Below are 15,237 nucleotides of genomic sequence, written 5' to 3' on the forward strand. Positions count from 1 at the left end.
ATCTCACCGTTGAGCTGCGCAGCGCTGTTTAAGCTGTAGACTCCACGACATGCATTCCATGTGAAAAAAAGCATGCCTCCATTTTGCCCGATGGTCCTGGCTAACGCCTGGAACGATAACATCTCTCACGCGAGTAACAATGGCGGAGCGATCGTGCATACAAAATGAATCGTTTTCCCCAGCGTAAAAAGTTTCGGAGTTATAGGGGTTTTAGAGAAGGAGAAAGAACGGAAGCGGATGGGAGCCACGTTTTTTGACACGGTGATCCATCTGGCCTATCCTTCTCAGAATCACCACGGGTGATTCCAGAGCTGCTCCAGCCCCTCCCGTGTGGAAAAAAACTAAAAAAACTAAAAGACACCAAACACGGTTCAGACCGTGTTCGGCACCAAAGCGCTACTCTGTGAAAACACGGTTCAGACCGTGTTTGGCACCCGATGTGTTAAAGAGCTGGAGAGCCCCGTGTTAATGAACAATTACTAGCCATAATTAATATCAGAAGACATGATAATAATAATGATAATATAGAATATTGAATGAATATTTTCAATATCATGATATTGGATTTTTCTAATCATTCATTAAAATAGATCCATCCCATACATCTTGCCCAGCCCAACTTAAAAGTAGAGCTGTTTAAGTGTGTGCATCTGCCGTATGTCTGGCTCTCTGTCTGTCTGCTGAGGCCTATGGATGCATTGCGTGTGCCAACTGCCAACTTACCTTCATGGGCATGTGAGGCCCAGAGCTGAGCCATCTGCAGACTGCTGGGATTGGCTGCTCTGTAGGCAGGGTCAGAGGTCAAGTGGGATGGTCCTGGGAAGCCAGACAGGAAAGGACTGGAGCCTGCTGGGAAGGCATCACCTAGGAAACCAGAAGAAGACTATAAGGCAACGCAACTTGGTAACTAACCACAACAAACTGCTCAAGGTGGTTTATGGATTCTTACCAGCATGTTTGTGTGTGTTGTGTGCATTGTGTATAAGAGGGGTGGCGGGGTGCGGCAGGGTGGGGACCGGGGGGCGGGGTTGTTGCACGGAATCGATAAGCGCTGATGTTTCCATGCTTGAGCAGTCTGTTGTAATCACATTATTCCCGAGCCATGGTGCACTCCATTTCAACGAGCCAAACCACAGACTGACTGCTACCAGAGAGAAGGACACTCAACCTCACCACCAAGATCACCACAACACCGCAGTACCATGTGGTGCATTCTGAAGGGCAGCCGACCCCCAAACTACCAGTGGGGGGTTTGTGCGTCCATAAAAGGAGGTAGTTTAATACTAACAGTATAACATGAGTCTGGATTAGGACGATAGTTACTTGCAACTACCTCATTCAAGCAAATTATGTCGTAATAGTTTGACATTTTGCTCTTATCCAGGGCTGCATGCGTGTGTGTGAGAGCAAACCCATAACCCTTCATTTTAAAAAGGTAGACTTTGGCTGTCAGGCCACACTCTATCAGTGATTATATTACTGTCATTAATTCAATTAATTAAAATTGCCTTCCCACCATGCATCTGGGTAAAGTTGGCCAAAGACAGCCAACTCTGAGATCTGTGCAGTATGCAATGTTATGTTTTTACACACAACCACAATATCACCTCAGGGGCCACTGCAACGTCAATACGGTGAAGCCCTTTCGAAACATTTCATATCAACCGTCGCCCGCGATTGCCTCCATTGATTTTCCTTTTATTGGATTTACAGCATGAGCTGTTGTCATGTGCCTCTGAATCACTCCACTCCACACTGAATGATATGACCATCTGTAAACTTTGGACCTTTTGAACCAATTCCAGCCCTTCCAATCACACAACCTTTCCAACAGCAATGGAAAACTGTTTATGTTTAGTTTAGACAACCCCCCCCCCCACACACACACACACACACATCCACCCCAATGTCCACTGCCCTCCCAGCCCATTACTGTATGCACAGTACAGCCATTACCCTGATAAAACTAACCATGTGTGTAGGGGAAAGGGTGCTGCCCATATAGCTGAGAGGGGGTGGGGCTTGGGAGAGGAGTTACATATTAGTCCCATGGGACTATGAGACACATGCTGTGCTCACAGAGTTTCCCCTGCATCTAAATCAGTACATTAAAGCCACAGTCCATCAGGGGCTTTGAGCGTGCACACACCAGACAGACATACGTGTACGCACAGAATTTTAAATCAATAGCAAATACACCTTTTAAATGAATCACCAACAGAGTTGTGCATACACACAAGCATGCAATGGTGTAGTGTGTTTTAGTCTCTGCCCTGAAAATAGTGTAGGTGGAAAGCTTCCACACTATTAGACACAGATTTATGAAAGTGTGTGTGTGTGTGTGTGTGTGTGTGTACACCCCATGTGTGCATATTCTAAGTGTCTGCACTGCATTGCTGTGTGATCACTGACATGTGCAAACAGTTTTGTGTGTGTTCGCAGTGAATGCCCTTTGAGTCAGAAGCTCAGTGGGAGATATACAGACACGTGCACCCCCTCACACACATGTGGGAAACAACCCCACATATCAGAAAACACACACACACACACACACACACACACACACACACACACACACACACAGTTCTAAGCTTAACCTTCAGTTAGTCTCAGGCTACAGCCACACTAATACATTTTAATTCAAAAAATATAATATAACTTTTTCTACGTTTATGCCTAGCATCCACACTACTATTTTGAAAATGCAGCTGAGCTGACCCTGTTTTAGTTTGAAAACTCAGGGATTGAATTTTGGTCTGGACAGGCAGAGAGTGACTTTTGAAAATGCCTGGAGTGAGAATTACCAAACATGGCACCATGGAAATAGATAATCATAGATACGTCCCGATTACACAGTATTATTAACAATTTCATTAAAAGAATAATATCTACAAGAAGTAGTCTCAGACTGTCTGCACAAACAAGGCGGTTGCTACGCAACATTTAATTTTTTTGTCAAGTTCGTCATTCTTATCCTTGTGCAGCTCTGCCTGTCGTCCTTTGCCGTTTGATACTGGCATAGAAATCTTGCTTAATTTCATAAAACCACACCTATAATGCTATTTGAAGATTTAAAACTACACCTCTCCCCTGAAAGCAGTCATCAAAGCATTTGATGACCCTTGGTGTTCGCTTAATTTCCCCCAAAAAATAATCTTTCTGCAGCTCTACGTGTCATCCTTTTAATGTGTCCATTGTTCTAGTATCCACTCCTGCATAGTTAAGACTCCACAGAGATCCACAGAGAAGTTTATCGTAGATGTAGTTTACTTTTTTTCATCTTGACTTTGGATTTCACCTCGACTAGCCCAGTGTACATGAATAGTCTGGGAATGTTAATAATTAAATGCTTAAACTACTATATATGTTAACTGATAATAATGGTTGTAACCGATTAATACTAAAGATTAAATATTTAACTTTTTGGGTTGGTGCTATAGTACATACTACATTTATCCCCCTAAAGTGACGCCTGGAGGCAGCAGTCACATTATGAAGCTACAAACTGCTTTATGATTGCTGCCTTACACAAGTAAACATTGGGAAATAAGAAATAAAACATGAAGAACCATGCACACTTCAGGAGGTTGACAAGCTGAGACAGCCCTGACGGCTGTGGGATATTCATTTCAAAACTATGTCTTTTCCAAGAATAAAACAGTGTTTTGCTATAAAGTTATGATCTGAATCAATAATTTAGCTTTGCATCGATCAAACATCGTGTGGTTTGAATGGCTGATGCAATTCCGTACTGTGCATGATAACACGCTGCAGGACAGATCTACAGTAGTCGATAGCAACAGCAAACTTCTCCACCGTGTGTAGGATATCTAGAGTTGTGGATATACTCAAACAGTCCTCATTGGGTTTTAATTTGGGACCCCGAGTCAGTCACAGACATTCATCCTTTATCGGTTAACTAACCATTAGCAGGGGTTGGTTAACAGTCATGTTACAAATTCTAAATTAGCATTAGGATCCCTATGATGTGATATTCATTTTCAGGCATGTTATTATGGACAGAGATCATTTCTGAAACAGTGCTAAAACGCTCTTGTGGAGCATGCTAAATCGTTTTCATGTTAAAACACGGATTAAAGAATAAAACGTTTTAGTGTGGATGACATGGCCTCATGAGTGGCTCCACCATAAAGTGGTTCTGGGACAGCACAAGGACACGGCGGAGATCTTACATGGACAGGAACGCAAGACAATAAAGAGACATGCATTACTTGGATGTATACTTTTATTGTACCATCCATAATTCATCATAGCAGATAAGAGAGAGACAAAGTCATGCACGCACACACAAACAACTGTTGTTGGCCTGTCTGAATGCAGCTGGCGGTCATCTATAAACCATCTGTGTGTACACGTGCGTCCTTCATATGCTGCACAGAAGAGATTCTCATTTTATGCCCATCAGATGCCCTGTAACTGTCTCATCGTGACTTTCATTAATATCTATATTTCTGTCATACACTTCCTAATCCCTATGGTGTTTTGTGCTGGTACATAGTATTGTGACACATTTGACAAAAATGTACGATGATCCGATTTGTGTGTGTCGTAAACCATTATTTTGTTTGTGCGAGACCATGAAAAATAGCATTAGAGTAACATGTGAGCCTGGTCTGAACGATGCAATTCACTTAATTCAACATGCAGATGGAATGCAATTCAACTACCTGATGGTTGACCAAATTGACAACGTGGTCTCTACAATTTCATCAACCACTAAAAGTGAAAGTAAACAGCATTTACTACCGTCTCTTCCTCTGCAGGCTCCATTCCATCCCTTCCTATTTTGTCTGTTTTTCTTTTCTTTACTCATGTGTGCGTCTCTGCATGTGTTTGTGTTACAACAATGTGTATCTAACCACATTCCCACCCGTAATCCTCTTCCCAATGATTGACACAGTGTGTGTGTGTGTGTGTACAGACTGCATACGAACCCCCCACCCCCCCTGCTGTCAAGACTGTTGAGGTCCTGATAGGATGTCAGCAGTTCCCATTCCTCCAGGCTAAACACCACACACACACACACACACACACACACACACAGTGGATCAATCTCTGCATCCCACATGCCCATGGGCATGTTAAACATACATGTGTACACAGGAGGATAGACACACATACACAGTACACACACTCGCGTGCACACACAAAGAATAGAATACTGAACTATACCTACCCAAAAACAGTTAAGACCTATACTAATGGCTGAAGGAAAGAACCCCTAATCCCAATTCCCTCCCTGAACAAGGAGGGGGAATGAAAAAAAGAGAGGGATAGAGGGAGGGAGGAAAAAATAGGGAGGGGTAGAACGAGAGAAAATGTTTGCACTCCATGTTCCAGAAAAAACATCCAAATGGTGGCTGGGAGGGAAACGTTCTTTTAAACGTTTTGGAATTACTCTTTCATTACCTCCTTTCTCTCTGCCTCTCTTTTTCTCTCTCCCGCCTAGTCCCTCTCTTCCCCTCTCACTCTTCTCAAGACAGTAATGTTGGCCATATTGGGAAAAGTGAGTTGCCAAGAGAAGCACTCTGACTCCTGACACATTTCTGAACCTCCATTTTCACAGACTCATACATGACAGTACCTCCCCATCAGACAGAGAGAGAGAGAGAGAACCACTGGAGAGATCAGTTTGGAGATAAACAACCACCAGCAGGCTGAAGACACCCACACAAAAATCTGTGGAATCACACAGACTCAAAGCAACAGTGAATCCTCAATCAATGATCGATCAAAGCCACAAGCGCTCACAGAAACAAACACAAATCTGAATGCTTCTGAACATGTACAATGTATGGAAAAACTATTTCTGGTCAAAATGCATACTATCTCTGTCTCTCCCTCACACACACTTTCTGTACCCATCTGTTCTCCATCAGTGCTACTCAGGGCAGGGTTAGCACAAGGGGAATCTCTATTGATCTCTGGGTTTTATTCCCTACAGGAAGAATACACTCAAATAGTATAACTCAGCCATGTTATCCATCTCTCCCAGAACAACTAGCTGGCGCTATGGCATCGGTAATAATTCATTCTGGCCCTTAATCAGCATATAGGTCATACAGGCGTGTGTGTGTGTGTGTGTGTGTGTGTGTGTGTGTGTGTGTGTGTGTGTGTGTGTGTGTGTGTGTGTGTGTGTGTGTGTGTGTGTGTGTGTGTGTGTGTGTGTGTGTGCACGCGCGCGCATAAAGTGTAAAGAAGAAACATGCACACCAAAAACTTTTTAAAGGTTCAGAGATAAAAATAGAGACGAAGATAGGAATCGCAGACTTAATTAAACGCTCCAAACCCTGCTTTATTAAAGGGAAATAAAGCTGGCTTCGGAGCATTTAATTAAAAGTGCAAGTCCCATCTTCCTTCCTAGTTATGAAATGTGTGTCTAAACCATGTGTCTGTAATTTATTATGGGTGTATGACTATGTGTTTGCTTTAAACAGCGTCCATATTCCAAGAAAAAGAATGGTTGAGCTCAAATCAAAACACATGTTTCTAAGCTTCATTGAACTATCCAATCCTCTGCCACTTCACTTTGTTCTCGTTACACCTTGTATGTGCCTTGTATGTGTGCGAGTTAGGTAATGCTTGTTTCGCAGCATTGCATTACTGTGGAAATCTCCTGTGAAGATGACAGGTGTTCCTTTGACAGTTGCCGATAGCATCAAATGGGAACAAACTCACAAACAAGCACAGAGATACACACTGAAATTCAGTCACGCAGACATGGAGATATGTACAAACACAGATACAATGGAATGCAAAGGCACAAAGTCGCACAGACGCAATGAAACACCTTTTCTCACACAAACATACAATACACATGTGGAAAGACATGAATGTGAATATAGTCCCCCACAAAAGTACAGCCTCTAAAAACACGTGTGGGCAAAGTGGAGTTCACAGTTGGCCTATGTGAATGTGGGGTGACTTAAAATAAAGTTGTTCACTTTCACTACCAACAATCTGATGTAAATGTCACCATGTCACTCAACATGCTGAATCTGATGCACATTCCATATTATTATTATTATTATTATTATATGTTTATAATTATTATTATTATATTGTTACGTTGCTTCCAACTTTCTTCACGATCTCCATTGTGAAAAATAATGATTTTTTTCTTCCCTTTTTTGTTTTACATAATAAGGTACACCAATATACTTCCATATAAGATAGACAGCCATAGCCTGTGTGACCTTTGCATGTTGGGGAGGCTGTTGTTTGAGGCTTGAGGGAGGGTTTTGGCAGATAAGTCAGTTAGCTAATGCACTGGGTATTTCAACATGCCATGACAAGCTCTCTTCTAACGCGTGCATGCGCACGCACACGCACATGCACACACACACACACACATACCACAGCTGTCAAACATAAGAGGGATAGCCCCCCTTGTATGTGTGCCGTGTGTGAGTGCATAATTGTCTGTGTGTGGGTCTTATACGTTTGTCATTTATGTTCGAGTATGTGTATGTGTGTGCGTGTGTGTCATTTGTCTCTGCCTGTGACAGGTTTATTGTAGCACGGCAGCAGAGCCTTGTGCTTTCTCTTAAGGAGTCTGTTTTCCCTCCTGAAGGATTCAATTAATCTGAGAGACAACGCGTCCGTGCAGTTGCTTACGGACAGACAGACATGCACGCGCACTCACTCCGTTCCGTGTCTTGAATATATATAAACACACACTCACCACATTAATTCAAAATGTAAACAGTTGCACACACCAAGTAGCATGGTAGACAACGTGGTATGGAGCAGAGCCATGCCATGCCAAGAGTGGCCTGCCCTGCATGCTGTGCAGATTATGCTTTTATGTCTGTGTGAATGTGTACAATACACTGTACTCTGTCTGTGTGTGTGTGTGTTTGAGAGAGAGCGGAGGGGGGTGGGGGGGGGTACTTAAAGGGCTACCACATTTATCAAGCCGTGTATAAACGAGTTGTGGTCAGGATAAATCTTTCTTTTTCTCTGCAGTGAGTCCCAGGGGGAAACCCCGGCCTGACTGCACTAAGCACAATCACATGCTCCCATTCCCGTTTGTCATGTACACAGTTTCACCAACTCTCTCTTACACACACACACAAACACACACACAAAAGCCTGAGCTTTTAGTAGCAAACACTACTTTCCACTTCTGGGATCACGCCCTCCTTCTCTTTCTCTCAGAGACGAACCCTCTCCCTCCCCTTTATGCAACACTCTTCATCTTTTCACTAAAACCCATACATCCACCTTCTCCTCTCTCCGTCTCCAACAATACACCTAGATTTGCCTCTGTGTCACACCGGTAATTAGAGGACAAAACCATTCAATGTTGTTGTTCATGTTTGAGCAGTGAAGGAATTTGTGTGTTAGCTGCATGTATGTCATCCTCCATTCTCACAGAGGAGGCACACCACCCTGAAGACACTGGTGCTTTGGCAATGTAAACATGCATCGCCTGGCATTAGAACTTCTGTAGCCTACTTGTCAAGTCATTCAGTTGACTTGCATTCATGGCCTTAGCCCAAATGTAACCAGCCCAAATGTAACCATCCCAGATACTACATGCTATTGATATCATATTAGGCTAAATCTTTCCGTAGCCTTTATTCTTAAAATAAGCTTTCCGCACACCATAAGTTTGGTAAAACTGTCACCAAGAAACCTGCCATCATTTTTTGTAGTCATATCTTGCAGATAGATAAACACACAAGCTTATAGATCAGTGCTGCAGTCCACTACACACATTCTTTTGAAGCCTACCTACCTCTTCTGTTCTCCCATGCGAGAATGTGAGGAAAAACTTGGCGATATGGAACAAATCATATATCACAATATTTTATTGCGGGGATGACTATTGGTGCATTCACTAAATATTTACACAATGAGATCTTCGATAAATAAGTAATGCCTAGGCTATATATTAACTACGTGGGTAAAGGCAAATAATATAACAGCTTGAACAATCAGATAAGTTCAGAAAATGACATCACCGTACTGTCATGCAGCCTTAAAATCAGGAAAAGACTTAAGTCATGTCACGCCATGTCATGAAGCGTTATCCAAAATCCCAGACAATATCTAATCTCATATCACAATATCAATAAAATAACCAAATGGACCCGTTAAATTTGTACACTATTAGTTAACCACTTAAAATGGATATTTCACTAGTTTAACATGTTTGGGGTCATTTTAACATCTACTCAGGCAATTGTGTGCAACCCAGATTGATTCAGTATTTAGATATTTGATATTCATTTTATTAGACTATATAAACTCATTGTAACTTCAAACTCCATTTTAACCCCATTAGATTCATTGAAGATACACATCCTTGGTTCTGGACACTGACGTTGTCCTTCTAATGCGTGAGGGCCTGTTCATTTATTTTATTTATTTCATTTTCAAAAAAGAAAAAGATATAAAATAAATGGGGGAAAAAAACAAGGAGACAGGGATGTGTGTTTTAAATTAGTCTAACATGGTCAAAATGGAGTTTGAAGGTAAAATGGGTTTATATAGGAAGGAAGGTGGCGTGTCTGATCAAATGAATATCAATTACAAATGTATAAATATTTAATAAAACACCTTAAAAACTGTCTGAGGTGCACACAAAAGCCTGAGTAGACAATAAAATGACCCCAAACATGTTTGAAAGTGAAATACCCCTTTAAACCCTCTATACTACCGTATACTACTCAGAGGAGAAAAACTGGGCATGCATGACTTGCTGATGGAAAATACTCTTAGTCAAAATAGACCCCCCCACACCCACCCATGCTGCAGTGTTTACAAGTGACACAACTGTCAAAGTATTTACAGCTCAAAAATAAGTTTTGAACTCATGTTTAGCTGCTGCATACATGGAACTGCTGACACCCAAGTTGTGAAAATAAGGGAGATTTTCCTTGGGGAACAATTTGTTCTATTAAAATCGTGCTGAAATCCTATAAATCTCAAATATGAAAAAGGGGACACTAGTGGGAACTGGGAAATATGCGAACGGTGGCCTTGGTAAACCGAGTCAGTCTGTCGGTAAAGAGTTAAGATAGGCAGTGTGAGAATGCCTCAACAAAAACGTGTATGCGCGAGTGTGTGTGTGTGTGTGTGTGTGGGGGGGGGGGGTTCCTGGCACCCTAGTTTCCACACAGACAACCTTTCAACCTCTATACTTAGTAAACTGGAAGTACAGTTGGCGCTGTACTTAAGGACTGCTCTGTTTTTCCCTCTAGTCTACACCAAATATATTTGCATTGTGACCTTGCTATTTTTGGCGAATGTCCCCCCAGAAAAGGGATGCTAGGGTTCAAGTGGATCTTGATCTGTGCTTTATTGCAATTAGAGGACACCATTATGTATGTTTGCAATTACTCTGTGATTATCATGTAATAGTGCTGCTGTGTGCTGTTATTACAAGCAGGGGACTCAGATCCCATTCTGCTCAAGTAATGTAATGTGTGGGGATTTGATATTGAAGTGAGCCATAAAGCTAAATGACCTGTGTCGTACAGTGGTGTGTTTTAGTGGGTGGAGGGTAGGCCTTTGCGAACAGCGCATAGAGGGGGAGATGAGAATCACAGAGAGGTCACTGTGTGGGCAGAATAAAAATGGATCCTGCTTTTAAGAAGTGTTTAAAACTGCCAAACAGGGAATGGAACAGCAGCGGAGGCTGTTCCACTTCCCCAACCCCTGGTTACACATCCGACTTGCTCCAGTCCACACATACATATACAGTATGCATGCGTGTGAATACACACACAGTTTTCATCTTCTTTCATACTCATACGGAGAGATAAAGAAATATTGATGTCCTGAACTACAACACTGCGTGCCATACAGACATATAAACACAAGAATGGATACACGCATGTGGCATAAAGCCACACTTAATCTACAAACGGCAATAGCACATTAATAGTAATTCCACAAATCTAATGATTGCACCCCAAAATGTTTCCATGTCATTTTAAAAAACACAAGATTGGCTCAAAAGGCAGATCACCTGCAATAAAGACATTGCCATCACTTGTTTTCCATGAAAATCTCTCTACCTTTCACGCTCTTTTATGTCAATCATTCTTACTGTCCTTGCCCTAAAATTGGACTCTACAGCTGCTTTTTACTGTATGTGCCTCGGATCCAGTGTGTAGCCCAGTCCAAGCCTCTCTACTACTGTGTCAAATGACTAGAATTGTAGTGAACAGGCATGGTTACAATTGTGCCAACTGAGCCCTGCTAAATTGGGATATTCACTTCCGGATATGGGCCGCTACCTCTTCAAGAAACTAGAGAAACAACTGCAATTGTATCTCTTTCTGTAGCTACGTTACTGTGAAGGGATGTGAGTAACTCTATGCGAGTGTTTGTGTCAAACTTTCCACTTTCTAAAAAAGATATAGGCCTAGCAGACCTGAGTTTCCTCGACATACTCTGTGGTTTGAAGTCAGCATTGTTGCTCGCTATGTACTGACCACAAAATAATGTATGCAAACATAGAAACACTGTCTTTTTGCATAATGTTAGTTCAACTGCAAGGCTTCCATTAGCAGTACCATGCGTCATTGTACACCAGTAGAAATAATGAGAAAATCAAAAACAGCCCTGAAGGGAATAGCATACGGTATAGATGTGATGTACTGTCTGGGCAGAAGAAAAAAACTAAATACACACAAACTGAAGAGTACACAGGCATGGCAGCGAAAGAACACATTTATGGGTTGCTATAAAGGGAGTCTGGGAATTACTAAACCTTCCCTTTATCAGCTGAACAGATCAAATCATGCACCACTTTGAGTTTAAATGCATACTGGCAGACTTGTTCATTTGACTGCACATACACATACATCCATTTATATATAAACATAGGGAGGCACCCCCTAGCACTTGAGCAGCAATGAGGGTAATCCAACAGAACAGCACAAATGCAGGAAAAACACGATCAACCGTTTGCCAAATGTTCCAGAAGGGCGGGTTTTACTTCAAATAGGGGTGACTTAACCACAGCCATTTGCCTTGCTCTCTACACTACACTGTCTAACACACATTTGCACTCTCACAAGCATAGCAGCAGAGCCATTTTCCCCGACATAGTGAGGAGTGGTCTGTCTTCCCTTTTAGTCACAACTTTATCACACCTGCCTGCTCTCACACACACACACACACACACACACACACACACACAGTCACACACACACACACACCCCTCTGCTTTCACAGCAGTGGCAGTGTAATGATCCATAATCCAAGACCAATTTCACTGACTTGCACTACTGCAACAACACCCACTCGTGTTTGGGTATGTCTTGTCCTATGAGCTCACGGTATGCACGTCAATGCAAACTGCCAACACATTTTCGACCGTTGTAGAGGAAAGGTTGGGAAACCATAAAAGTCATAGGCATCCACATTTTCGCAGCTAAATCTACAATTTTGTTTATAACAGCCACTCCCCTGTAAGAATAACCAAAATAGGGGCTAGTTTCCCCCAATCAACACCAGAGGCTCAACCGATGACTGCATTGCCTACTTTGGACAAGTAGCCTATGAAAACGTGCGCATTCTGCGCAGCCTTATTTAAAGTGTTTATATATCTATATTTCAGGGCGTTGTGGCTATCGGAGCCACGTTCTATGCATTACAATATGCTAGCAGGTCAACACCGTGCACTTACCGTGGTGTGGGTGTAGGTTAATGGCCGATGGCAAGAATTTTCCGGAGTGGAGAGGCGGCGGATGACTTGAGCCCAAGTGGCCGGGCGAGGGAGGGATTCTCCCGGCTGCGGCTGCTGCTCCGAGTCGGTGAGACTCCATAGCGAGTCCTGCCAACAGTGGAGGTGGGACGTGGACGGATCGGGGAGGTCCAAAATCTCGGCCATCCATTATCCACAGGAGGGGAAGTTAGGAAAAGAAAATTGTCCGTTCGGATATTCCGAAGAGCCAGTGCAAGGCTATAATAATGTCTTTAGTTTTCCGAGAGATTCGGGGTCCTTTTCAGCCATCCTGCTGACCTACAAAACACCACAGGGAAGAAATCGCTTGACACACAATTTACAACAGATCAGGCTAATCACAGTTACCGTCGTAAACAGATGGTTTTAGGATTTCTGCTCTTCTTCCCAACGAACGTTTCGCCCATTAGCCGAGCAATGACGCAGTTCGGGAAAACACTTTAAAAACTAAATTTAGAGCCGTTTCTGTCGACAAAAACACCACACGAGCTGGTCTTGGTGTCGCTTATGTTAGTCGCAGTGCAGTTTTAAATTAATTCTACGATAGCCTTCTATTATGTGATGTTTAAACGGACTGCAAGCTTTCCATCCCCCACTGCATACCGACCCAGCAGCCGTTCCAGGGCTCCGCTTCCACGGGCAACAAACACACGGTTGGCCGTTAGGTCGGCCGATCAAAAATACTCTCCACGGGAAATATATAGTCACATATTAATAACATATTCCAGATTGTATTTTCCGTGTAGCCCAGCTGTTTCCTAAGCCGTAAACCAGTGATGTGGGTTAAGGGCCGACTCCCTATGTAAACCAATACACCATAAATACCTAAGGCGCATCAAATATAAATTTCAAACGGGTTAAAAATAAATAAGGTTGCAAAAGGCTGCATCATTAATCAGGAGGGTTAAGGTCCTTGCACACTGGTGCGTCTTTTCGTTGCGTTTTTTTTTTTTTCATTGTTTTTTCAATTTTTTTCATTGTTGTAAAAAAAACGCAACGAAAAGACGCACCAGTGTGCAAGGACCTTTAGTGGTGTTTTGTTGCCTACATATGCGGATTTAGTCCGCAAGTGGACACGGGTGCTGCCCATGGAAAGAAATCAAAACCCAGTCCGTAAACACTTCATTCCGATCTTTAAAAAAAAAACTATAACCTCCTTTGCAACCACAGATATCATAAGTTTACAATCGATGGCCAAGTTTAGATTAGTATTAAAGTTATGTGTATTTAAAATAGCCAACAAATGCTCAGATAGCCTAATTCCACTTACGGTAATCTGTATTTTCCAGAAATGCGATGACTAGAATGCGCAAAGGGTCAATTAAAAATATTTTTGGAGCTACTTGGAGACAATTACATAGAGAATAGGGCATAGCGAATTCGAACAAAGTTAGGCTACTTTAAGCACGACAACGACGCGCAGGCTTTTTTTTTATCCCGTATGTTTATTTTTAAAGTCTCACAAAAAAGGACATGAACTGTAGGCTAATTTCACGTTTAATCCAAGCTGTAATCTAACCTAAAACCGAGTTAAATATTTATAGCAAATGCCTATTTGCCTAATTTTAAGTCAAAAACAGGGTGACTTGCAGCGGCTCCAAGCCGCGGGGCTACAGATCACAACCACGGCTCGTGAAGCTCGGGCGGGTTCGGTTGGAAAATCAGCACCATAAACCCGGGGTTGGACGTTACAACAAACCCATTTGAACATTATTTTCTCTACGCGCTTGAAAACGGGGTCGATAGACTGCGTTTCAGACCCGAGAGCCATGCGGTACAGGAGCACAGCACAGCAGCACAGATCAGCCACGTTTCAAACTTTTCACGGTTCCATTACGAGACTAAAAACTTTCTCTGAGAAAATCTCCCGAGTCCCGAGGGCAACATGCTTTTTATTTAGTGCTTAAAACGCAGCTAAATTACAAAAATGTAGCCACAAGTATTTACATGAATACCTCCGCGCCTTTTTTTTTTTTACTTAGGACCTATAAGATAAATGTACGAATATGTTTTAACATAATTCACAATATCGAGCGTAGTGTCACTTTAGGAGGGGAAAAAAACATGTCTACGTCTTACTTGTTAGGGAAAATCTGAGCAGGAAAAAGTGTAAATGTTTCTCAGAATCCAAACGGCTGCTGAAATAAGTGGAGTAGTCCATTAGAGGCTCGTCCGAAGGTAAACTGGGGGAGAACGGGGGGAGAAAAGCCCCTCACTCACTCCTCGTCCGTAAACTCCTCAGCAATGAAACAAGCATTGTTTTACAAGACCCGCCCCCCTCCACCCAGCCCCAACACACTCACCAGCCGCCTCTCTGATTGGCTGCGTCAAGTGTCCTTCAACACGATGTAAACACTTTGGCTGCTCGCCAGTTCTATAAAACCAATTATGGACCAAGGAGGTTGAGCCGTTTCAAGGTCCCCTCTTCCTTCAAGACTGAATGATCAAAACAAGCAGTGGGATTTTTTTTTTTTTTTTTAAGGGGATCAGGCTGATGGTTTCAAGGCGAC

The 15,237-nt window shown here is 42.5% G+C and overlaps 1 protein-coding gene across 2 annotated transcripts in view; it reads right to left on the reverse strand.

Moving 5' to 3' along the window:
* tnrc18 (trinucleotide repeat containing 18) overlaps positions 1–14,964 on the reverse strand; it is a 58,679-nt gene extending 43,715 nt beyond the window's left edge. For both annotated transcript variants that reach the window (XM_080446334.1, XM_080446333.1), the window contains exons 1-3: positions 14,807–14,964; positions 12,671–13,006; positions 724–864 (exon numbers count right to left, since the gene is read on the reverse strand). In XM_080446334.1, coding sequence (XP_080302460.1) covers positions 724–864; positions 12,671–12,878 — 349 coding nt within the window. In that variant the 5' untranslated portion in view covers positions 12,879–13,006; positions 14,807–14,964. The remainder of the gene's footprint in view (positions 1–723; positions 865–12,670; positions 13,007–14,806) is intronic.
* Positions 14,965–15,237: the final 273 nt, after the last annotated feature.

This window comes from Gymnoscopelus braueri (genome assembly GCF_963280865.1).
Source record: "Gymnoscopelus braueri genome assembly, chromosome: 13".
NCBI lineage: Eukaryota > Metazoa > Chordata > Actinopteri > Myctophiformes > Myctophidae > Gymnoscopelus > Gymnoscopelus braueri.